Raw genomic sequence first — 25,359 nt, forward strand, 5'->3', positions numbered from 1 at the left:
CTGCAGCTGGAATAGCCCCGAAGTGCCCAGGCTTGTTACCCAGGCTGCTGATTACCAGACTTTTTTGAGACTCTAGAGCTCTATTTGGAGACTGGTTCCTCTGCAGAACCCAGGATAATTGCAGTGACCTGTTTGCTGGATAAAAATAGTTGTGTGCAAGGCTGGTGCAGTCACACATGGTATAATTTTTGAGGTTGTCCTGTGCAGAACAATGAAGAGCATCTGATCCTTGTGGGTCCCTCCCAGCTCAGGATTTCTCTATGATTCTGCAATTTGGGTTAGCCCTGGGCAGCCATGGCCTTTGGAAAGGAAACATACATGTAATGATGCAGTTGTAGAAACAGTACATAAAACTGTTTCTACAGTTTTCCATAAAACATCTGGGCGTGAGGGGCATGTTGGATCTCTTCTACCTCCTTTTATTCTGTGATGGGGATATGCCTCCAGCAAAAATAGCCTGGTACTTCTGATAGCACAGGGCTTGTCACGGCCAGTCACGTGTGTGCTGCAGAGACATCGCTCCTGGTGCTCCCTCCTCTCTGGGAGTGGGCCAGTCCCTAGGGAGACTCCCAGCAAGCACCTGCAGGAAGATATTGCAAAGGTTAGCCAAATGTAGCCATGCTCATTGCGTGGGAGATGTGCTGGAGGAATAGATGAAGGACAAAGCTACACTGCAAATGTAGCCTTGTACAGACCCTGAAAGCTGTGGTCAGAGGCTCCGCTGGGGAGGTATGCCAGGCTCCTCATCCTCCTGATATGAATATGAAGGGGATAGAGGCTCTCTTGCATGCATGCACAGACAGGATCTCCAATCTGAAATTAGTTGTTGCAGATGACAACAACTAGGTTGTGCCTGTGCTGGGTTGTTAATACTTAAGGTGGCAGGGATGCTTTCCTTCACCCAGTTTGGCATTAGCAACTGCTGTCACCTGACATGGACACTGCCTACAGATGGAATGCTGCTGTGGGGAGAAGGTGACAGGCTGTTCCAGGCCCTGGGGGAGCCTCTGAAAGCATGGGCTTTTTGAGAGCCAAGTGCTGAACAGTGAGGCAGCTGCTCAGCTCTGGTCACTGTCAGTGTCACAGCCCCTTTTAGCAGGACATCTCTTTGGATTAAGGAAATGCAGCAGCACACCAAGCAGCTGGTGGATTGAATGGTTGGCTTTGAGGCTGCTCAAACTCCCGGTTGCTGGTTGGGTCTGGAAACATGTGATGAGGCCATCATATGCCAAGGGGTTTTAGGGCAAACTGTTGTCAGTCCTCCCTGGGAGAGGAGTATCTGAAGGTGGTCTTGAGCTGGACTAGCTGGCGTGGCCTCTGCTGCTGGCCCTGTGGAGCAGGGTTTGGGAAGGCTGTGGGACTCTGCCCCTTGAGCCAAGGCAACAGAGGTATTGGCAGCAGTTGCTCAGTCTTCAGCAGACAAGTAGCCTGTGCTGTTCTGCTTGTCCATGCAGGAGAAGGAGATGTCTTCCCTTCTGCTGTAGGCTCTCACATCCTGCCTGAGTCACCCTGTCTCTTGGGAATGGATTAGTTCGTGTGACCTCTCCCCATAAGTGGGGACAATCAAGTTCCAGCACTGTGAACTCCTTGATGGAGGGGTCAGTCCCAACTGAGGCTGCTGAGACCATGCACTGCTCAGGCTGGGGAGGCACTTTCTGGTCCCAGGCCCTGCATCTCGTGCCCAGGTTTTGCCTGTGTGTCACTTCCCGCCCTGCTTCCCGTTACACAAAGCCTTTGTGTGTCAGCAGATCCTGGGATGCCCCGCGGCACCTGCCTCTCTCCACTCTCTCCGCCTCTGTGGCTCTGCCCTTTCCCGTTGTCACTTCTGGAGGCTGCTGCCTGCCTGTTTGATGACCTTCCCCACTGCTCGGGCAGTATTTTGGCCCCTGGCCATCTTAAACAATTAATGGAGGGGTGGAGAAACTTGCCGTGTTAAATTACTTACTCCTTTGGGAGGGGGTGAGGTCTACATCTCTTGCCTGATCCCAATGCAGTTTGTTGCTGTTGCCTGAAGCGGTCACTGCTCTCTGTTTTCCTCCTAGAAGTTAGAAAAACAGTATTTCAGAACACTGTCCCTGTATTTCTCGGCATTTTACTTAACCTGCGGCGGCGCCTCACGATCTCGTGGAGTGGAGAAACTTCCCTGGACTTAGAGAAAAACAAGCCGGGAGGAGGCAAGGGGAGAGGATTTTGCTGGAAACCTCTTTGGGAAGCTGGAGACCTTCTCGGGATGCCTGTCTTACTCTCTAGCAGCTATTCAGATCTTCCCGGGCGAAGGCAGCTCCCTGCCACGACGCGTCTGCATTAAGCCGGTCTGTGCGGCGGGCCAGGCGCTCTGAGGGACGCGGAGAGCCGCGATGCCGTAAGGAGCAGCCCGGGAGCGCTTCTGGCTCTGCCCGTGTCCGTAAGGTCCCCGCAGGGCTGGGGGATGCGGCACCTTGCTCTCGCTATGCCCCTCTGCCGTCTAACGCTGGAGTTGGCTGTCAGAGAAACCTTCGAGGTCCCCTGCTCAGCCCCGGTAGTGTCATGAGTTAGATTAGTTGGAGCTGTGCTGGGGGCGGTGAGGGCTTGGATTACAGTCCAGAACTCAAAGTGCTTCGGTGGTTCACGTCGGAGGGGAGAGGAGACGCCCCGTCGCACACATGGAGGAAAAAGAGAAAAAACGCTGTCTTTGGAAGTGAGGGGGAATAAAGGAGGCCGGGAACATGGTAAGGAAATCTCTGCGAAGGGCTCTTGCCCTGGGCACGAGCAGGGCTGTGCGGGACGAAGCTGCTCTCGGGGCAGCCTGCCTGGAGCCAGCGCACGGCGCTAATGCCGGGAGTGGGAACAGCTCTTTTGGCATTTCCCGTTACTCGAGTGGCACACTGTACTCTTGGTGCCAGTCCTGGGCGGTGGCTGCAGGGACACAGACTTCTTGTTGGCACTGACCCCTGCGAGGTGCCTATTGGACTACAGTGCTGGAGCGAGAAGCTGGGATGGGTCAGTTCGGGCAGAGCCTTGTCTTTTGTGCTGCCTGGATGCTGAGCTTTCCTCCTGCCCTTACTCTGCCAATCCTGCTCTGTGGCTCTGGGCATTGCCCTCTTGCAGAGCCTTTTCTCCTGCCCAGGGTGGGCATCCAGAGAACCCCTGGAGCTGGGCAGGGATGTTCCTTTTCAGTGTCAAGTTCTGCACGTGGGGATCTTTGTTTGGAGAGAGGAAAGGATGGTGAGCCCAGTGGGCAGCAGAGCACCCAGACTCCTTGGGAGTGGCTGCAGGGCTGTCCCCTGCCCAGCCACACTGGCACTGGCACACTGGCACAAACAGAGGTGCCCAGCTCTGGGCTGTCAGTAGCTGGAGGGATCGCTGGCCCTGTGGTAACATCCCACTGAGAATCAGTCTAGCTTCTGATGGTTTGATCCTAGGCTTAGGCTGAGATCCATGTGCCCAGCAACCCCAAATCTCCTGGAGGTGTCCTGCTATGTTATGGGCTGCTTCTCCACAGCAGAGGGAACAAAATCCATGAAGAGGACAAGCAGCTTGCATTGCTGCTGTGCCTGGCAGTGACTTGCCCTTTAAAAGTTCAGTTTCTGAGCCTGCAGAAATTTGGCTTTGAGGGCTGAGTTGAATTCTGACTTCTGCAAGTTGAGTTAAGTTTATAGACCCATATATTTTCCCTTTACCACCCTCCAGCTCCTTTGCAGAGAATCCTGTGGTGCTCTTTGCCCTCACATGCCTGTCAGAGCTGTGGTGTGCTCTCCCCTGCTATTCTTCTGTGGAGGCATGTCACTTCTACTTCTCCATCCCAGTCAGAAGACCTCTTTCCCTCACCCCATGCCTAGTGTGTTCCTGGCAATTTTTGGTCTATACAGGTTATATTATGAAGTTGAAATCAAAGGACAGCACTGCTTGGGGTTGTGCAGGGTTGGGGTCATCCCTTGCAGTCTCATGGGTTGCATTTTGCCATATGGGCTGGAGCAGTGCTTGTGAAATTCTGCCATTGGAGGCCAAAGGCAGAGACTGGCTGCTACTACTCTGCTCCTTCAAGTTGGAGGTGTCTTTCTGATGATTCCCAAGTGCTTCGGCCCCCCTCCTTGATGTTGTTTTAATGTGTGATGCAAAAGCTGTCTGAAGCAGGGGCCTTTGTGTGGAGCAGTGCCATGTCTGGGTGGTTGGGTATTCAAGGACTGTGTATCACTGCTGAGGAGGGATTGTGTGCCTCTCAGGGGCTGAGTGCAGCTGGAAGGAATAGGAACCAGAGGCCAAGCTGCACCAGACCCAGCAATGAGTGCTGGCCACATTGTGGACACCTCTGGTCCATGGCAGGTATCTGTTCTCAATGTTGTGGTAGACCAATCTACATTTTGGGAGGTGCATTCCCGTGAGCACCCAAGTTGTGACTGTAGCTCCAAGCTGTTCTGATTAACTTGAGTTTTTTGTGTCCTGGTAAATCAAACAAACCCTGCAGGCAAAATATCTGGATTTCAGTGAATGTGTGTCAGTCTGCTGGCCTATAGGAGACTTTCCATGGCCTCCAGCAGCCTGCAGGACTCTTGGAGACTTGGCTCCTGATGGAGGTCTGTCAAGGCACCACTGCTGGCTGCCCTGCTCTATGAGGCAGGTGATTTATTTTCATGGGGTTTCAGTGTTAGAGCTGATGTGTGTGTACGGGTACATAATGTTGTGGCAGCTGGGAGATGCCCAAAGCACCAAATGGGTGAGACAGCTTGGGCCAAAGTAGCCCACTTCCACTAGAAGTGACTTCTGGAGCTGTGGAAACCCCATGGTGAGAGCAGTGCAGGAATCTGGCTGGGCTCTGTCTACCTTGCTCACCCATCATGGCTTTTGTGACTTGGGATCTATCTTCATTCCCTGGTATTCCCATGATTCACCATTCCTGGTGCTTCCTGCAGAGCAGTTCTGGTGGCACCTCTATGCTGGTAATAGAGAGGATGGATTTCAACAGAAAATAGGGTCTTTCTTCCTCCAGTTATGTCTTCTCCCAGGGTGGGAAGGAAATGAGTCTGGGAATCACAAAGACCTTTAAGCATTGGGGATCTTCTTTCTTTATTTCTGTGCCAAAACCATGAGCAAGATGTTGGAACACAGACAAAGTCCGGAGACATAATCCTGAGCACATGGAAGCAGTTTGAAAGCACCTCCTCTGGGGTAACAAGGTTGACAACTTGCATTTTGTCCAGCTTCTTTTCAAAAGGTCTGGGTAGGTGAACATGCCGTTCATTGTAACAATAAAAGTAATGGTTGAATGCAAGTGACAGGCCAGCTGCATCCAGGTATCTTCTTGTAGAAATTGCCAAATGTATTCTAGTACCACATGGGAATGGAAGACAGTAGATGCTTACAGTGAGATAATGCAGGTATCCAAGGAGGACCCCAAGCTGAGTGCCAGCACTTATTTTCTGAAAACCAGCATCCTGTAGCATAGCCCCTTCTGGTAGTGCTGCTGGCCACCTGCCCCCATGGGCAGTTGGCTCTGAAGGCATACCTTGCTATAGCAGAAGAGATCATAACATGACAGCTTTGTCAGCATCTCGTGGCTGGTCACTTCAGACAAGAAAACCAGCATGTCTGCCTCCAAATTCTGAGCACAGGCACAGTGCTCAGCTCAGAGAGCCTCATTTTCTAATTGCATCTCCAACGTAACCCTGTCTGCAACCAATCTATGTAAAATTTGAACCATCCTACAGGCTGTGCACAACCTTAACCAGAGCATTGGTGCTGAGTGTGGGTGGAAGTCACATCACAGGGGCTACAGCCTCCTTCAGCACTGAAGTGTTGAAAAAATCTCTGTTGAAACAATCAAGGTGTCCTAAAGAAACTATAAACTGAACCCACCCGTAGGCATTTGTATTCATAGCACTTTTTGTTCCTGTTCTTGGCTGTTTAGACATGATGGAACCCCCTGTTCTAGTCCTGCAGAGCTCAGTGTCACCAAGGTCTGAAAAAGTGAGTAGTAGCACTGGGACCAGATGTGTTGCTGACTGAAGAGCAGTAAAAAGCAAGGAGAGCTTGCCAGGGTAAAGCTGCCCACTTCTGGCCATGGGATGCTCTATGTTTTTTGCACCACTCATAGTACCTGGTTTGCAGCTCAGAGAAGTGAGTAGACATGCCCTTGTTGATTCCAAGGCTTGGCCATGCTTATACCTCTCTGCCACACCAGGTGTCTCATCCCTGTTGGCTGGCTTAATCTTTCATTAAAATATTAACAAAAAATGGGGCCTTTCTTGTGGTAAGTGCTGGTTTCATATGTATCCTATTTTTTGCATCACTGGACACCAAGCTGAAACTTCCAAGATCAAAGCAGCACAGAATGAATCTGAAAATCTTTCTGTCTGCTCAGATTTGCCATCCTGCCATCAGCCTGGGAAGCCCAGGATGAACCCTTGCTTCAGCTGATGCAACCAGCCATTGATTTGAATGGAATCAAATGGCTCAGCTGAAGAGACTTGCATATGCTCCTCCTGGACACTGGTGGATGTGGTAAGGGGGAGTCTCTATGGGGCCTTATGGTCCCCTGCAATGGGACACACTGCTGTGGCTGGAGAGTGGTTTGCATGCTGCAGAGAAGGAAAGCTGCTGGAGTTCTGATGACCTTAGCTAGGTGTCCACCTTGAGCTTTGCAGCTTGTGTTAGGTGTGGCAGACGCTTCCTGAGCAGGTTCCTTCAGGAGGATACCTTCCCTGAGGCTGCTTGTCAAATCTCAGTGCCTCCCAACAAAACCCCAGCATTGCTGAGCCTCCAACATGGTTAAAGGATGTGGGTTATTTGCTGTCTGTTGTCATCTTGCTGAATACATTTACCTTTTGAACAAGGTCCCTCTCATATGCTCAGAAGGCTGGTATGCAGGCCCGTTAATGGATCAAGGGGAAAAATGCCTGTGGATGTATTCTCCTTTGTGTTTGGGCTTATAACCACCCACGTTTTGGCATACATCCCTTCTGTGCACAAAGATCTTTTAGAAATTGCTAGTTAAATCTCCACCCTCCTTTGATATGTATGGAAATAATGGGACACGTGAGACTGTTTTCTGTTTGGAAAAAAAAAAGTCTATAAAGGGAGTAGCTTTAAAAGCCTGTGTTCACCCCTTTCTAACTTGGGAGTTTAATGAAAGAAATGCCCTGAATTTATGACTGATTTACTTATCTTTCTGGGAGGCATGCATTTAGTGCTGTATCCAAATACAGGGGAAATGTTTTCATCTGAATCTGTCCCAGGTTTGCTGCTTAGGGGCAGGAGGAGGACTTGAGCACATGTGTCTGCTCCCCAGTGAGCTCAGAGAGTCTTGGAACAAATCTTGGTCCCTCTGATAAGGAACACTTCTCCCTTCTTCAGCACAGACTGATGCTCCTTGGAGTGGCCCATGGCTGAGCTGGCATAACCATGCACATCTCTGAGCTGCCTGCTCTATCCTTCTGGCTCATCCTTCCTCACAGCCTCTTCCTAAGAGGCATCTGATGACTGCTGCCAGGTGCTTTCTCCTATCAGTGGTGTGCAGGGATGTGCTCCTCCAAGGAAGGTCCTTCTACACTTACTGTGTTCTCATGTCCTGAGCCATCCCCTCCTGGAATTGCATCTCTGCTTCAGAGCAGTTTCTCTCCCCCTCTGACACAGCAGGACTTGTATTTCATGAGCACATGGTAACACAGTGTGTTTAAGGCCAAAAGGAACTATGGCTCATCTCTTATGGGATATTGGGACTGTAGAGTGTTACCGAGCTTCCATATGGAGTCTGGGAGCTCTTTAACTAAAAGAGGATATTTTTTATGTGGCATCCACCCTCAGTTATGGAGGTTGCAAGACATGGAGAATCCACCAGTCCCCACGGGAGTCTGTCCAGCAGCTCATGCACCTTGCAAAGGGAAGGGGTGAGATCTGAATGTGAGCCCAGAATGTGTGCAACACTGGCACAGAACTAATACTCTAAGTACTGACCACATGAAGATCGATTTTGGCACTCATCAGCTGGCCTGATGAAGGATTTTCTTTTTGAGCACAGGCGGCTGCCCATCTGTTGTAAGATGCCCCCAGATGGGTGTCTGAACACAAGGGGGTTGGCTATGGCCTAATGCCTCTGACTAAAAGGTGTTAAAATGAGCTGACCTGTTTGGTGAAGAATTTACTTAGGGTATTTTATAGCTGGCTGGTATAAAGAAATCTTTCATCTGCCTGGAGTGCCTTGTTAGTTAGTACCCATTAGGCAGAAATAAGAAGGGGCACAACAAATGCTGCTGCTTGGGTTGGTTTGCCAGATGGATGCCAATGCCTGAAGTTGAGAGCAGAGCAAATCCTATCACTAATAATGGAGTTCATGAACTGAAGCAATTTCTTTTGTTCCATAGCAGAGAAAAGGGTTTTTAGCACATTTGTAGAAAGAGCTGTGTAAAGAATGGAAGTCGGTTGCAATGTCTCAGGACTTGTATAGAAGTGGCCTGTGAAATTCTTGGCTCTGACTGTGATACCTAACAGGATTTAGCAAGCCTTGTCTGGGCCTGTTGTAGGAACATGACACTTGGAATGTGGACGTCCCTGGCTGGACTGTGGCATACGGTGCCACGGGCAGAGTGTCGGTGCCCAAGGCAGGGCAGCCTGTGCAGGCTGGCAGCAGGAGTGAAGAGGAGAGCTCCAGGCAGCCTCGAGGAGGTGGAAAGGTGCACATGGCTAACAGTGGGCAATGAAACCATGGCTGCCAGTGCTCATACTCTTCCAGCATGAGTCTGTTGCTGGGAAGGTTGTTCTAAAAGTACCCAAAGCTTTGCAGCACACACAGTACAACCTGTTTAATTAATCGCATTGTTAGAGCTATGCCAGTGATATTTAAAAAAAAAAAAAATAAATCTGTGCTTAGACAGTTATTTCAGATTAAGGACTTAATCCCTTGATTAAACTAAACCAAAATAAGCCAGCGTCCAGCTGTAGGATGGTGTTTTATTCACAGCTCTTCTCATCCACTTGCAGGCCCTTGTTTCAGTTGGAAGATGTCTGTTTAAGGACAGGGCTTTCATCTGTTCACTCAGCTGCCCTTTAAACACCTATATCATCTCCTTGATCTATTTCTGATAGAAAGTAACTGGTCCTTGAGAGCAGGGCTCATTTGTTGCTAGGGATAAAATACCTACCTCCTGCTTAGTACATTGAAAACTCGTTAGGGACCAAGACACGTCCCTGTGAGGAAATACTTATCTTCATTTCCCAGTTCTTCCCTACTCTGACTAAAAGACAACTTTCTTGGATTGTGCATTACCCCCACTTTGGCCTCTTTAATCTTCACCAGTTGTCAGCAGCTCTTCTGATGTGTTGGATGTTGCACAGACAAAGGAGAAAGTTACAATCTCTTCTCCAGAAAAGCTGGAGTACAAAAACCTGAAGGGTAGAGAGAAGTAAGGTGAATTAAAGGGAAGGTGCTCTATTAGACCCAAGTAAACAGGGGTCTTGGGCTGGGGAGCAGGCTTGGGTGACTGGTCCTGTTGTCATATGATAATGCCTGTCTTAGGCCACCTGCAGTGTGGTGCAGAGCCAGGGATGTACCTGAACCAGGCTACCTCTGCTGCCTGTTATTCCCTGCCTTTTGCTCCAGCACAAGGACAGCTTTGGTGTAGTTGTGCACTCCAAAAGTGAAGCATGCAGGCGGTCATGCTTCACTTTCAAAGGAATCTGGGGTGTCCCCACCTTGAGTGAAAACAAACCAAGCCTGAGCTTGGAGAGATCACCCAGCTTTGGGCCTTTCCCCAGCTGCGCACGCCCAGACCTACAGCATGCGCAGAACAGGGACGTCGGAGCTGAAAAGCAAATACATCATTTTTCCCTTTGTTTAATTAAATGAGAGATCATGAGTTAATCGCTTCCAAGCGCTTGTTTTCCTGCAGTGCCTGGAATGATAATCCTGTGTGCTGCCCAGTAGGAGCTGCTTTGGCTGCCGCAGCCGCGTCAACACGGAATAGGGCTGGGAGAACAGAGGGAGGCATCTGGAAATTATTCTCTGAGCTCTGTCTGCAGAGCACCACTCCCTGCAAAGCTGTAGGAGCTGGTTTATCCACAGGCTATGGAGCAGTCCTGCCTGCCTCAGTGTAGGGGAGCTGAGCCAGGCTACAGCCATGCCCTCTGCAAGGGATGCCATGGTGACATGCAGAAAGCAGCTTGCTTTTGGAGGTACAGCCCTTCAGCAAAGCTGGCCTGGGTGAGACTGCAAACACTTGCCTCCCAAGTAGAACTGGGTGCTGTACTTTTCTCCCTGAAAAGCCTAAAACAATAGCCCAAAGAGCAGGTAGAGCCGTTCCTGGTTATCTCACAGGAAGGTGGTGTAATTACAGGAGTGGGAATGCCTACCTCTATAGCTGCAACTCTTAATAATACATTATTTTATCCAGAGGAGGGCAGGGTGCTGAAGGCAGGCGCCCTCTTCTCAGCCTCCCTCTGAGCCTCAGAGTAAGCTGTAGAGGGGGGAGCTGGCACTTGCTCTGGGAAGATTTTTCTCTCTTGAACTCATTGCCGCTGTGATTAGAACAGCTCAGGAAATGGGGCTGGGAGGGTTCTCCTCTCTGCAGCAGTGGAGTGGGAAATCTCAAATTTTGTCAGAAAAACAAGCCTTCTTTTTAGCCAGAGACCTTTCTGAACACAGAAATGTCTCCTTTATTTAAAGGGAAAGCAGTCTGTCTTTCGGCTCTGTGTCAGAAAGTGGAAAGGCTTCATGGAAAGCCCAGAGGTCTGTTTTTACTGGAAATGAGGTTTCTCACGTCAGCTGAGATCTGAGCAGCCCCAGCCAAGTGGTGCAGCACAGCAGCCTTTGCTGGCGGAGGGACCAGCTAACCCGGCCCTGCTCAGCGCCTGCTGTGAGCTCCTTTTCCCCCAGTCCCAAAGCTGGCTGGGAGCCATGGGCAGGAGCTGTGTTGTGCTGCTTGGAGCTCTGCCTCTCCCCAATTTTGCTATTATTTCTACTTTCCAGTCTGGGGTGTGGGAGGGTTGGGTCATTTCTTCCCCTCACCTTTGCACACTCTGGTCTCTCCTGTCCTGCCTTTGCACTGTGTCTTGGCACCTGGGCCAGAGGGTCCTGGGTGCGTGCAGGACGTGGCCATGCCCTGGGCAGCTGGCAGAAGAAGGACAAAGCTGTGGGAGCTCTGGCAAGGTCTCCCTGCTAGGCGGGAGCCCAGACGCTCCATGACTCAGAGCTGGGTGTACCACGGGCACCACTCGCTGTGCTCACAGCCTCGCCAGGCTCTGCTCCACTGCCCAGCTATGCTCCTTGCTCTGCCAAGCCATGCAAGCTCTGGATTTAACTGGGGCACTTTGGGAGATGTAGTTTCATTCTCTGGCAGCTCAAATGAGAGTGTAGGTTTGTGAAAGCAGAGCTTTAAGTTCTTTAACTAAATTCCTGTTGCGGGATGAATCCTCAGCATGTTACAAGGGCCAGTCCAGCCTGCTGGAAAGGAGCGTTGTCTGCATAAGTCATGGGTTAGTCAAACTGTTAGTCTCATCTCACCAAAACAATCTTTTTTAGTAGTCTGGAGACAGCATCTGGGCTGTCATCAGGGATAATCTGTGCCTCTTCATGTTCGCCTTGACCAAAATGCAGTACTTTGTAGGCAAAATGAGCAAAGTGCTTGGGTGAGTTGTAGGGAAAATGCTGCCAAGGCTTTGTTGTCCCAGTTGGGTCCAGAAGCATTGCAGGTCTCCCCTGCACTGATTTACATTGTCTTAGCCACTTGGGTTGCTATCTCTTGCTTGAACACCACAGATATTCTGATGCTGTGTGAAGTGCGTGTGTAGCTCTGGGGATGACCTCTCTGTTCCCCAGGCAGATTACATTTTGTTCTCCAAACCTGGAGGAGGTTCTCCAGGGTTCAGACTTAATTGGTGAGCAGCAGGTCCCAAAGAGGAAGAAGTTTGATCCTGACTAAGAAAGAAATGTAGAATGACAGGAGTTCCCAGTGGCTAGAGCTGCTATATTGCTCTCCTTATGCCCACAAATGTAGGCAGAAAATTCAATCAGTGCACCTAGAAAAGCCTAAGAAACTCCTGGTTACTCTACGTGCCTCATGACAAACTCCCCTTCCAACCTGCAGTGTCTGCTTGCACCAGGAGAAGAAGTTGCATCCCCTAAGCAGGGTTGCAACAGCTGCTGTGCTCCTCTTCTGCCCAGGCACCCGTAGCTTCTTTTCTGATTGACTCCTGGTTCTTGCTGCAGTTTGTGATGGAGTGGAGCTCTAAGGGCTGAGCAGCAGAACTTTGCCACAACAGTCTTTATTGTTCTATTTGTCACAGCATCCGTGGCTCCTGTGATATGCAGGGGAAAGAGAGCAGCCCACCTACCCACTGCTCAGACTGAAGCCCTCTGCTAGTTGCGAAGTCCCCCTGGGTTCTCACTGCTCCCCTGGCCTCCTGGGTGGGACCATGCTAGGTTGCTCCTGTCACAGGGCTCAGCCCATGGAACCCAGCCCATGGAGCCCATCCCATCCCTGTGTGGTGCTTTCCTCTTCTGTCCCTGTGCTGCAGCCCCTGCACCGGCAGCTGGCTCTCAGCTGAGCAGCAGTGAAAGCCAGTTTGGCCGGACATGACCTTAACCTGGGCTTTATTTAGCGCCTTGATTTATAGAGGAGTTATTTTAAATGCATGTTTTTCTTTTGGGAGGTGTGGTGGAGTGGTGGCAGTGAGCTGGAGTTTATAGGTCCTTCCATGCTATTGACAAAGAATCATTTAAATCCCTAGACTCATTTTGCTTGCAGAAATGCTCTCTGGCTTGCTTGGAAAGTGCTTCTGTTGGTGTTTGTGCCCAGTGGCTGAAAAGGAGCACATGTCCAGGACCTTTCTTGTGAGAGGGATGTGGCAACAATGTTGGAAGTAGGGAATCTTGAAATGTGCAGTCCCAGAAGGAGGCTGGTTTTTTTCAGCAAGCTCCTGTGCCAGGCTCTGCCAGCTCTTGGGGACCACTGTGGGCTGGTTGTAGTGGGACTATGCTGGGGCAGGAGTGCCCCCTCCATGGATTCTTTTAGCTTTTGCATAGATCCTTTAGCTTGTTCCTTCTCTCCAGGTGCTGTTCACTTATCTTGGGTCACAAAAGTTTCTCCTTGTGCCTGCTGGGGGTTACATTGCCTGCTTGAGATAAGGGATGGAACCACTGGAACAAGTTGCCCAGAAATTGTGGAGGCTCCTTCTCTGGAGATATTCAAAAGCTGTCTGGAGTAACATGCTCTAGGGGACCCTGCAGGGGTCTAGGGGGCTCCTAGTATGGTCTAGGGCACTCTGGAGCAGTGAAGTTGGGCTAGACGACCTCCAGTAGTCCCTTCATTACTCATTCTAGGATTCTATGATGTAGGTGAGATGGGCTCTAGACTTCAGCTTTATCAGCCTCAGGACCACAGGGCACTATTCTTTTCTCTGGTTTGTATGAGTTCCCTGTGCCTGCAAACCACATCTCCTGCGCGTCCATGGCAGCCAGCCCTGCTGCCAGGCTGGATGTGTGAGGCTGCCCATCTGTGCTCTGGCATTCCACAGCAGGACCATGAGGCCTCTTGTAGTCCTGGCTAAGGTGCTTTCCTCCAGCCCCACTGCAGTCTGAGAAGTTAATTAGTGCAAATAAGCAGCCCCATCCCTAGGATTGTGAGCTGGGTTAATGAGTCCCTTACTGAAGGAGAATCTGTTGCTGTTGGAGGCTCCAAGCTCTGCCATGTTCTACCCTCTGTATTTTCAAGGTGGCTTCTGAGGCACTGCCATGTTTCACCCTCCTTCCAGGCAGGAGCTATCCCTGGGTGACCATCCTGGGCGGAAGCACTGAAGAGCAGCGTCACCTCAACATTCATCTGTGGCATACGGAGGCTGCTGTGTTCTGTAGCCTCATTCTGTACCTTGTTCTGTAGCCTCCCAAGGATGCTGGTGCTGCAATCCAATGCAGCACAGTGGGATGTGGGAATCTAATTCCTGTTTGGGGCTTTTCCTGCAGAATTAGCAGAGATTGGTGCAAACATCTCTTTCTACCAAAAGGTAGTGGTTGAAACCTTCTCCATATCCTTTAGAAATCTACACAGCTATCATGGCTTTGTGGTATAATCTAGCCAGAGGGAGATAAAGCCTCTGTGCTTGGGAGTGCAGTTAGCACTGCACTCTGCAATGGCTACAGGCTATGGTATTCTGTATTTTACTAAAGGAAGGATAGTGTGCGACCTGGTTTATTTTAACCATATAAAGGATTTTTGATTTGGTGCCAAAGTTAATAATTGTTTTGTGAAGGCTAAGGCAGCAGGAATGGTGTGAGAACCTTAGAGCGATGCACTGACTCATGTGCAAATATTTTGACTTCTTTGTTTTATTTGCAACAGTGAACTTAACAACTTTATTTTGTGGAGGGATTAATATCTGAAAGAATTTGGCTCAAGCAGGGGATGGGGACAGAAAATGGTGCAGAACCAACCCCAGCTGGTTTTGACTGATGTTTTGAACTTGTGGGCTGTGGAGGGTCAGAGGGAGATTGTTGTCAAATGCTGCCAGCAGCAATGCTACTGTGACAGTGCCCAAGAAGGTGACTGGTGGGGTGGGAGAGCACCTGTGTGAAGGCCAGTTTTATCTGACAAGGTCACAGGCACTTGCTGGGACAGGCTGGTATCAACAGAGGTTATTATTTTTCTGAGTGGAAAGTAAATTGTTTAAAACAGCCTTCTCCTCCTATTTAGAATTGGGGTTAAATGCTCATTCCCTAGAATTCAGCACTTGGGAGTGTGCACATAGGGCTCTTGCTTTTGGAATTCTTGGCTTAAGAATATTGGATTAAGTATTCCAACTCAGGATAATCTATGATTCTATGCGTATGAAAAATAGCTCCTTAACCTCTGTTTATCTAGTTGCATTGGCCTTGAGTATTGCAGGAGGCAGCTGCTCTCTCAGAAAAGGTGTGGACACTTTAGGAGCCTGCTGCCATCCATCTAGCCTTGCTTATGCTGACATCAGGAGAAACAGCAGAAAAGGTAAGGAAGCAGTACTGTCCCACAGGCAGTGTGTGGTTTGCCTGTCACTGTAGTTCTGCCAGCTCATTGCAAGCAGGGATTGTGGAGGCATCACCTGGGTGTCCTCACCTCTCCCGTGCAGTCCCACAGGCTGTCCTACAAGGTGGCTTTGCATCAGAGCAGGGAGTTTATATTGTGCTTAAACACCCAACCCTCTAAAGGAGGAACTCGGAGATCGGTAAGCTGCGAGAGATGGGAAGGCTTGTGTGAGGAGCATCATCTCTGCTGGGCTGCAGGTCAGTTCAGGCTTGCTCTGAGACTGTTGAACTTTCACAGGCTGGTGAAGGCATCTTCAGTGATGTGCTGCAATGGAGTGGAAGCAGTGAAACCCTTTGTTTCCTTCTGATCCCCTCGTTCTACTGTTCCCCGGTTGTGGCGTAAGCTGTTGTGGCACTGCTTTGTTTAACTTTCTCTCCCAGTCTTGCTGTGGGACTGAAGTGTATTTTCAGGCATGTTCATGTAGTTGTTCCTGTTCTACAGGAGGCTGTAGGGCTTCTGCGTAAGCAGCTGAAGTGCTTTTCTTGTCTTTAGTGAAAGGACGTGGATTTGGATCAGATGAGGATCTGGCCAGACACCTGAGTAAACTTTATTTTGGTTTTGGAGCAAAACTTAATCCCACTGGCTGTAAGCTAGCCCAAGGGATCCCCTCTAAAATAGAAAAGAAAGGATCCTGATCCTCTCTCCAGATATGTACAGCCTTATATTTTTTTAAATTGTTACTTTTTGGCAAGCTCTCTTGATTTACACCCATGCAATAACTCAGAATTTGGCCTCCAGCACTGGAATTGGTCCTGACACTATGGGCAGGCTCTGGCTGGCAGGTTCTCCTAAAATGAAGGTGGATGCAGGCAAGCCATTGCCTCTGATCCCCGTGAACAGGCATCCTAGATATCAACGGGTGTGCTCAGGGACCACAGGCAGCCCTGCCCACACGCATTGTGTGAATCCTCATGTGAGGCATCTCACACTGCAGAAAACTCCTGGCTCCTGGAGTAGAGTCTTTCATGAGAGGCAAACAGCTTTGAATAACGAGGAGTCGCTCTGGTGAATGGCTTTCCACAGAACCAAACAGCTCTGGCACCTTATCCTGTGCTGGGACTCCAGAGCACAGGAGGCTGAGGAGCTTCAGCCCACTGCAACTGCCCTTAGCCCACCAAGGAGTGTACCCAAAACACGGGGCTGGTGATGCGCCCACGCCATGGCTGTCCCGCTCGCACGCGCTCACGTGCTGCGGTGTGGTCTAACAGCCGCCCCACCCCGCGCAGGCAGGAGAAGGACTTGCTGCGTAAGCAAAAGCTGGCAATTCTCGCTGCTGTGTGCAGCACTCTGCGAGCACTCCACTCCTGTTTTGGGAGAGCTTTTTTGTGTTTACCTGCTATCACTAGTGCCAAAAGAAGCTAGAAAGGACAGCACTTGGCTCCTTTGATCTTCGCTCCTCCTGCGTTTGGAGATGGCTGTGCTCCTGGGCGTTGGGCAGATCGTGCTCTGGTACCAATAACACTTTCTTTCTCGGCAGGACTCGGAATCGCTGGACGGCTGCATTCAGAGTACGTTATCAGCACTCTACCCTCCATTTGAGGCTACCGCAGCCACTGTTCTGTGCCAAGTTTTTGATGTGGTGGAGAAGACGTACCGTGGGGATGGACTGCACTACCTCATAGACTTCCTGATTCCAGCCAAGCACATCCTACAGTGCATTCAGCAGGATGCCTGTGTGAGTACATCATGCTCTCTAAGGCCTGTGAAGGCTTTCTTGGAGAGTTTTCTTTCTGCTCCTGTATGCAAAACAGCTGGCAAAAAGCGCTTGAGTATGTATGGCAGTCTAGGTGGGAGGGCAGGCAGACCATTAGGAAATAGTTGAGAAATTGTTGTTGAAGCTTAACCCTTCAGAGATCAGCAATCAGGTGTGGAGCAGTGCTCTCCCTTTCCATAATCAGGAATACCAAGGGCTTAAGGGATTCACAGGAAGAGGTTTAGCGAAGTGTTTGCTAGATGTGTCTGACTGGGGTGGCCTCTGACCCCAGCTGTCCCCTGGCCCTGTGGATGAAGCTGTCAGGCTCCCGCCACTGGCACTATGATGTGCAGGGCGAAATGCTTCCAGTTGGTGTTTTTCCAAAACTCCAGCTCCCCTTTGATAGTTGCTGGAATGGTCACAAGGCTCAGTAGCCCCGAGGAGTCATGTTACATTTACTGCCAGAACGAGTCCAAGATTAACGTGCTTTACTGTTGGGAGTCTAAAATGTTAGAAACGATGAGTCAAACACCTCCATCACAAAACTTGGCTCGAAGTCTGCAAGATGAAAAAAACCCAACCAGCCCAAACAACCTAAAATGTGGGTTTATTCTAACATTTTTGTCTCTGAATGCAAAGGGGGTGTGTGGCCAGTCTTTCAATTCAAATCCTCATGGTAGAGGGCAAGGAATTTCTAGGAGGAGGAAAAATATGGAATAGAGGCTGAAATAGTCAATTACTCATTTATTTCAAGGAAGTGAAATACTGGGGGCACAGACCATCACATAGGATGGATCCATGTGAGCTAGGCATCTTCAAAGTGTGTTTTGGTGCAGTGTTTGTTGCCCCATATTGTCACCAGCCTCCAGCTTGGTGCCAGCCGTCTTTGTGAGTCGAGGAGGATCCAAGGTGGTGCATGACCTTGCTGCTCTCTCCCACCCTGAACACTGGAATAGATGTTATTCCATCAGTATCTGTAATTGGAGCTTCTAATTCTATGGTGCATAGCGTGTTTTTCCCCTTTAAAGAAACAAAAGGCTTTTCGTTTGTACAAACTGGTAATTATTTCAAGACGTTTCAAGGCTTTCCCCAAAACACCGCCCTCGCTGAAGGAGCCAAGGTAGCAATTTCCCCACTTCTCGAGATCCCGGCAGCTTCCCAGCGGCCAGCGGTGCCTTGGGCAGGTGAGGCGGTGAAAGGGGAGGGAGGGAAAGCAGCAGTGAGCTGGGCGCACAGTGCTGCTGTCCCACAGGGGAGGTGTTGGGGCCGGGCGCCGAGGAACGCACAGGAAAGGCCGCGCACCCACCGCGGCCCCGCGGCCCTCAGGGCGCGACGGGGGAACACGGGTGTGGCGGCAGGGCGGGCCTGGGCCGCCCGACAGCCAATGGGAGGACAGCGGGGGCTGCAGCAGCCAATAGCAGCGCGGGGTCGCATTGACGGGCACGGTGGCCTCGGGTGCTGTTGGAGGGCCGTTGGAACACGAGGCGCTGCAGTGCTCGGCCGTGAGGCGGGAGAGGTGTGAGGGCAATGGGTGCTGGGCGTCCCCAGGAGGGAGAGGTGTGAGGGCAATGGGTGCTGGGCGTCCCCAGGAGGGAGAGGTGTAAGGGCAATGGGTGCTGGGCGTCCCCAGGAGGGAGAGATGTGAGGGCAATGGGTGCTGGGCGTCCCCAGGAGGGAGAGGTGTGAGGGCAATGGGTGCTGGGCGTCCCCAGGAGGGAGAGGTGATGGTACTTGGAGCTCAGGCTCCTGATGAGGGAAGTACGAGGCCAGTGGGCACTGGAGAAGCCCAGGATGCTGGTGGCCCATTCGGCTGACCTGGAGCATGGGCTCAGGTGACATGGAGGCATGGGGATGTCTGAGGTGGCCTGTGGGCGGGGGGAACCTGCACAATGGGGCTGTCCTATTTGTGCAGCACAGTTTGGGGAGGTGATGCAGAGACAGGAGCCGTGCTTGGAGGCCTGCCTCACACTCCTTGGCCTGCTAAGTAGCCACAAGATGTGGGGTTGGTTGGGCAACTGCCTTTAGGGAGGGCTGCACAAGGCTTAGCATTAGGTATTGGCGGCTTTTGTTGCAGTGTGAAATGTCTAGGAAAGTGGTCAGCAAGATCCTTTCTTTTTTGGTTGTGATCCTTTCTGGCCATGACTCATGATTTTTTACTTACAGTGTGATAGTATAGGGAGATCAAGAGAAGCTCTAGGTACCTTGTACTTTTTTTAGAGTTGGGCCCAGGCTATTCCATATTTTATTTAGGAGTCTGCTTGTTTGATCTTTTAAATTTATTATTTCTTATTTATGAAATTTATTTAATTTGCTGTGGTCTCTTCTTCCCCAAAACTCCACTGTATGCCCCTTCATCTTTACAGTCTGAAATCACAGAGGACTGTTTCTTACTAATTGCTTTTTGAAAGTCTTGCCTGCCTTTTAGAGAGTCTAAACAAAAGCAATACTTCCTCCTTAGTCTGTAGTTCAGCTGTCCTGTGTGAGCATTTCCTAAACACACTAGAAGGAAAAGAATTAACTCATGTCTGAATGACTACTGTAGAAAGTCTTGAGAGCACTAGATCTTTTGTCAGCCTCTGCAGTGACAAAAGTGTAAACGGCTTCATGAAGTACTAGACAAGTTCATGGGCTTCAGCTGGGTGTATTAAAATCATCAGCCTGTGTTTGATTCCTCAGGGACTGGAAGGGTATTCCAAGGAGGTCTGTCTCTGCTTAGCACAAAGGTAAAAACCAGATTTTTCCCCTGGCTTTGAGGTGACATCCTGAGCTAAATGATCTGTTCCAGCTTAACCATCCCTGTAGCTTTAGAAGATTCCACCTTTGTGCCATTTTTGTCATTGGTGCCCAGCTCTTTCCTCAGCCAGCTTTATTCCTGGGTGTGGAGGGTGTTCCTGGCACTCCTCTGGTGGGCCTGGTTTGTCTCTGTAGTGTTTGGACATGAGAAAAGCAAATCCTTGAGCCTCAAAATGAGATGTTAAAGGTACTGTAATAAGCCTCTTCCCTTTGAAGGTGTGTTTTGGAGCAGGAGCAGCATGAGGATGCTCCACTTCTAAAGTTCTAAAGCTCTGTAATGTTTAGGCTATTGTGGGACTTGCATTCCTGTTTTGGATGTTACTCTGGCTCTTGATGCAGTTTAGATTGTGGCTTTGTAGGGCTTTTCAGGAACTTCAGTGCATTCTGCATTTTGGTTTTGGTGATTTTATTACTGAGTTTTCTCCTTATGAGTCAGTAGGCAGACAAGTAAGCATCTAAGCAGTGAGGCTGAGTTTTTGAATTTCTTAATATATGAATGGCCCTCCAGTGGATTACTCTGCATCCAAAGTTTAACAGAATCTCTATGTCAAGTATGTGCTGATGGAATTCAGCTTTATGTTTATGCTGCTGCTGATTGTGTCTTTTACTTTTTGGTCCTATAAACTATAATAGTTTGGGAACTGATCTTCATGTGCCTCTTCTTCCCCTCAAAGACCCTTGGCCTTTTTATACCTACTAGGAGGTACTATAATGGGAGAAGAGGGGTTGGTGTGCTGCAGTCGTACAGTCTCTTCTAAAAAACTGCAAATTGCTCTAGTTTAAAACTTATTTACAAAATACTTGATTTGGGCACTTTGGTAGGAGCCACTTTGGCTGAGGTGCTGTGTTAGTCTTGAGCTTGATTTAAAAGTCCATGAAGTACATTTAGCCTATGACCTACTGGAGCCAGAAGCAGCTTGTGCAAACTGCTGCAAGAGGTGCTCTTGGTTTGCTGAGTTTAACTGTATTGTGGATGAAAGGAACTTACTGGCAGAGGCATCTGTGTCTTGCAGATCAGAAAGCCTGAGAACATCAGACTGCCCAGCTTAGCTGTACCTTTGAGGAAAGTACAAGCAACCGTGTGTTAGGTTATAGGGCTTTTTGGTTCTAACTTAATAGAAAGAGGAAAGAAGGGGAGATGTGTCTGCTCTGAGTCAAGGTTAGAATAGAAAGGTAATATTAATATGATCCTTCAAGTAAATGAAAAGTAAAGTAAGGTTCCTTTTTGTAGTGATACAGTGTGTAAGTACATCAGTAGGGCAGTAGCAGTAAGTGAACAGAAGTAAAACTAGTGTGGCTGAACTTGACTATTTCGAAGAAATAGGGCTGGCAGGTCTCCATCCTGGAATATGGAAGAAGTTACCATATGATGCTGAATGTCTGGTAACAGGGATTTTATTGAATCTGTTAAGTCAGGACTAGTAACAAAATACAGAGAACAAGCTGAGCCTACAACATTGTGCACTGAGCAAGGACTGAATTAACTGACCCATGAAAAACTGAACAACGTTTTCATGTGGTTTGCTCCACGGCAGGTAGTGTCACACCAGCCTTTTTAATAAACCAGCTCTCTCTAGAGAGATAGGTTTCATTGTTTAATCTCTGCCAAAAAAGATTTATTATGGATTCATATGGAAAGGGAATTACTGTGTCAAAGGGGTTGAGGTTTATGCAAGAATTGCAAGATGGCTACAAACTGGTGGAAGGGAGGGAGGATGTTTGTACTGCAGGGAAAATGGAGGCAGGAGTCATGAAACACACAGTACTTCTCATCCATAACCTTGGCATAAAAAGTAAGAGTATGTATGGCATGTTTGTGGTGAAACCAGCCTGGGATACACAAACAATAACCTGGAAGAGGAGAGTGATAAATGGATTGCACAAGATGAGCTCTAAAACTTTGTACTTAAATTTTGTAATGGTAGACTCAGAGGGCAAGCATGTGCCTCCACAAAGTGGCAGGTAGAACTTCTGTTGTGAACTGGAGTTCATCAGCTGGAAAAGAAAAACCAGTAGGTGACTGGGTTACTGTAGAAGCCTGACTGGAAGATAAGTGGGATCTTAGCTTTAAGAGATGCTTCTAGCACATTTGGGAAGTGCTGGTGCCGTTACAGGCAGTGTTTTGCAATGCTTTGCACAATGAACAAATGGTTTTTAAGAAAAAGAAATGGGCATTACAAAGGAGATATTTCAGGCACACTGAGGAGATGAAGGTAGACATGCTAAGGTCATGTGACATGGGTTAATAAGTCAAAGCAGTGGGAACACATCCAGAAAATACAGGGTTGAGGAGGGGGAATTACTGAATCTGAAGGATGATTTGGGTTTCTAAACCTGTGGGCAACTTTGCTTCATGTGCAAGGAGGGTTAGAAATCTGGCGGGGCTGAAGCTAAGGCTTGATGAACATAAGAAAGAAATTGCTTTATGCCAATACCTGTTGTTTCAAGGTGTGTAAGGATCCAGGAAGTTCCTTTCTGTTCTCTGGTTTCTCTGCTGTATGGCAAAATACTTGAATTAATTGAATCCAAAGCCTTGTTGTACAGAAAAAGATGAAATTAATTGTGGAATTGATGGCTTATATAATGGCGTTATTTAAAGCTTACCCAAATGGACTCAAGTTCAAAGCACTGACATTATTTTTTGAAGTTGTGATAAAGCTTTAAATAATTGAGTCAAGTCAGTTCAGCCATGAAACTTCAGTTCTTTTACTTGGTTGGGATTTGTCTAAGGCATGGCCTGAGTGCTGCTATGTTTTGGGAATGAGGAAATTGCTGGTATGTTAAGTGTGGTTCCTCACAGCTTGCTGATGACACTTGCTGCCTTCTTTCTCTGTGGCTCTGCTTTCTCATTTGCTGCTTCCTATCTCCTGTTTTGTCTTTGCACTGTCTTCTTCCCTTCACTGGGAGGTTGCAGCCTCCCAGTGTAACTTGTGCCCACCTGTCCTGCACAGCTGGTCTGTGTTGGTTGCTTTTCTTATTTCTGCTTTTTAAAGAGAAGACCATAGTGTGGAAAACTTGCCTACACCTATAACCAAAGACCCTAAATTCATCTGTTTTCTTGATCTCTCTTACTGAAAACCTTGAGCTGAGATATTTTGCTGGTGCTGAAAACACTTTCTCTTGTCTCCATAGGCTCCGTACTGCGGATTGCTGTTTCGCCATGCAGGCTGGCCCCTGTGTATTCAAGAGAAGATTGTAATTCAGCTAGCTTCCATTGACTGGCAAATCTTGAAGCCTGGTGACTTCTACCTGCAGGTGGTCCCCACTCTGAAGAAGCCTCCACGAATTGTATTGAAATGTTTGGCAAAAGATAAGCATAATGTAGAAGAAGTGGTGATTCCAGAAGTTTCATATACCTCTATTTTTACTCTGGAATGGTTGAGTACGTTCAATGGAGAGCGGATGGGCATAGCACTGGAAAATTGTTTACTAACCACTGATGACAAAGTATTTCGTGTCCCCTGGGATAAAGTGGTTAATCCTGAATTTATAAACAAACCAAAAATAATTGAAGACAATATAATCTCTTCAGAAATAACAGAGGAACGTTCAATTTTGTGCCTCCCCACAGACCGTACTGAGTGCGGTTCACCAGACCTGAGGTCTCAGTATCTACAGGAACTAAGTGCAAATCGAGACAGCCCTGTCATTAGCAGCACAGCTCCACAGTTAAATGAAGCTCTGGTCAATGGTGTCTGTATAAGTCCTGTGACTCAAGAGAACTTGGGAAGTGACCTTGAAGGGGAATACGTTGAGCTGGCAGAAGTTTCACTGCCCAGATTTGGGCCACAAACAGGATCTTTAACACCGTCGCTGGCATTAAGTTATCTAACTCAGCCCAGGGCACGAGTGAATGAGTCTAAAGGCAAGCACAGTTTTATTGTCATACAAGACAGCACCTACTCCAAGAACTTAATTCAGTCAGCACTTATGCAGAAGGAGCACTGTCAAATGGACACTCTGAGCACTTCTACAGAAGTTCTCAAAAATGTTACTCCACTGGAAGACCACAAAGTGATGGCACATGGAGAACTGTCCCTGGAAGGTCAGCTGATACCAGCTGATCCTGGAAGTATGGGTGATAACTTTCCTGTGGCTCAGCCTCCTGCTTGCCGCACAGAAGATTCATCTGCAGAGCAGGAGACTCACAGTGAACACTCACTGGATTGGCGATACGCACTGTGCAGCTACAGTGATGTGTGTGCTGGAGATGCTGTCAGCTGCAAGGCACGAGTGCCTCGTGCCCCTGGGAACATGGAGGGAGAAAGTGATGGACCTAGTAAAAATGCTGGTGTTGAAACATTGGAGCAGAGCCCAGAAGTGATTCTAGATGCTACTGCTGCTAAAGAGGAAGTGATGCTGGGAGAACACACAGAACCACTGACTGAGGGTCAAAAGGAAGTGACACTGATGGATGCTTCTTCTGTATCTGTCCTAGGGCCTTTGGGACCATGTTGCACACTAAACGCAGCTTCTGATGTCTCTTGCCAGGGTTTCAGTGGAAGTGTTGAGCCAGTTCAGGTCACTACATTGCCTGAGAATTCAGATGTAGGTGGGGAGAAAGGCTCTCCTTCAGGGAGCATAGCAGATGTAAGCACTTGCTGCAGCAATAATGAAGCAAATTGCTGTTCTCCATTAAGTCCTCCAGAAGAGAGCCAAGGAGATGTAGATGAATTTGAGGTGGAAAGAAGGGACAGCCAAGAGGAAGTGAAAGATTCTAAAGAAATGTTGATTGTAAATGAAAATCGGACTAGTCATAGTCACTGTTCTGTGAAAGCTCCAGCAGATGGAACCTTGCCAGATGGTGAAGAGCAAGAGCATAAAAAGGCTGAAGAAGCCATACCACTCAAAACTGCCCAGTCAGCAGAGGGGAATCAGATGGCAGAACAAATAAATAGCAGTGTCTTGTTGGCTCCCAGTGCACAAGAAGAAGACTCAAGTCTGTTCAAAACCCGGAGGTCTGGAGGGAGGTTTGAGGAACCTCAAAGACTGGCGGAAAACCATGGCTGTGAAAGTGAAGAGAGCTCTGTGCTGAACCTGGAGCGTGTTGCAATACAGGACTTGCAGGGACAGGTGGAGAACCAGGAAAGTTGTTCTTGCAGGGAAAGGTTGAAGACTACAGCCTCAAAAACACTGGAATCCATTGAAGAGGAATTGGAGGGTGGACCACTGTCCTCAGGACCTGCTGAGGGGCATACAGAGCCTACCACTCTGCACTCCCAGCCAGAGGTATCGTCTGGGGCATCACCTCCTAAAGGTACAGCCATTGGATGTTTGTGTGGTTGTCTTTGGTAGCATGGATTGAAAGCAAAGTCCTCAAGGAATACTGCTTGAATACTACTTATCAGGCAGGATTTGATAAATACATCTGAGAGGTTTTGGGGTAATAGCACAAAATACTGGGAAGTGATTAAATTTTCATTTTTTGTGGCGTGAAACTAGCTTTCTCTTCACAGGTGGGTTTATTTTGATATTTTGTTTAATAATTCTTTGCAATTTTACGTTGGTACAGAACAAAGTTCCTTTGGAAGAAGCTTTTAATTTCAGTTAATCTGATTGCTGCTGACCTCTTCCCGCTTACATTCATGATCTGCAGAATGTGTGAGGAGGGACTTGTCTAACTGTACAAGTCTTTCATAGTTGAAAACTGTCTTTAGGAAGATGGCTGTGGCAAGAGGAAGCAGCAGTGGATGCCACAGTAAAATACTAGCTGTGTAACGTGACCTGAAGATCAACAAATGTATGTGCTGATAACTGATTTAGGCAGCAAACTGCAGAGCAGAGGGATTCCCCCCTCTTCCGTGCCTTCCCCTCCGGCATGCTTTCTTCAGCTTGATTATGTTTCAAGTA

General features: G+C 48.7%; 1 protein-coding gene and 1 long non-coding RNA gene across 6 annotated transcripts in view; one reads left to right on the forward strand and one right to left on the reverse strand.

Moving 5' to 3' along the window:
* Positions 1–397: 397 nt before the first annotated feature.
* Positions 398–2,421, reverse strand: LOC128812730 (uncharacterized). The gene is made up of 3 exons (XR_008438808.1): positions 2,202–2,421; positions 1,946–2,038; positions 398–580 (listed from the first exon to the last, which is right to left on the reverse strand). It is a non-coding gene; the product is annotated as an uncharacterized LOC128812730 (long non-coding RNA).
* A 22-nt stretch (positions 2,422–2,443) lies between these two features.
* PLEKHG4 (pleckstrin homology and RhoGEF domain containing G4) overlaps positions 2,444–25,359 on the forward strand; it is an 86,478-nt gene continuing 63,562 nt past the window's right edge. For 2 of the 5 annotated variants that reach the window (XM_053987316.1, XM_053987314.1), the window contains exons 1-3: positions 2,444–2,708; positions 16,501–16,698; positions 22,642–24,766. In XM_053987316.1, coding sequence (XP_053843291.1) covers positions 2,706–2,708; positions 16,501–16,698; positions 22,642–24,766 — 2,326 coding nt within the window. In that variant the 5' untranslated portion in view covers positions 2,444–2,705. Of the gene's footprint in view, positions 2,709–16,500; positions 16,699–18,396; positions 18,438–22,641; positions 24,767–25,359 lie in introns of those variants that run through there. The other 3 variants (XM_053987315.1, XM_053987317.1, XM_053987318.1) reach the window with 3 other exon arrangements.

Source organism: Vidua macroura, chromosome 11 (assembly GCF_024509145.1).
Source record: "Vidua macroura isolate BioBank_ID:100142 chromosome 11, ASM2450914v1, whole genome shotgun sequence".
Lineage (NCBI taxonomy): Eukaryota > Metazoa > Chordata > Aves > Passeriformes > Viduidae > Vidua > Vidua macroura.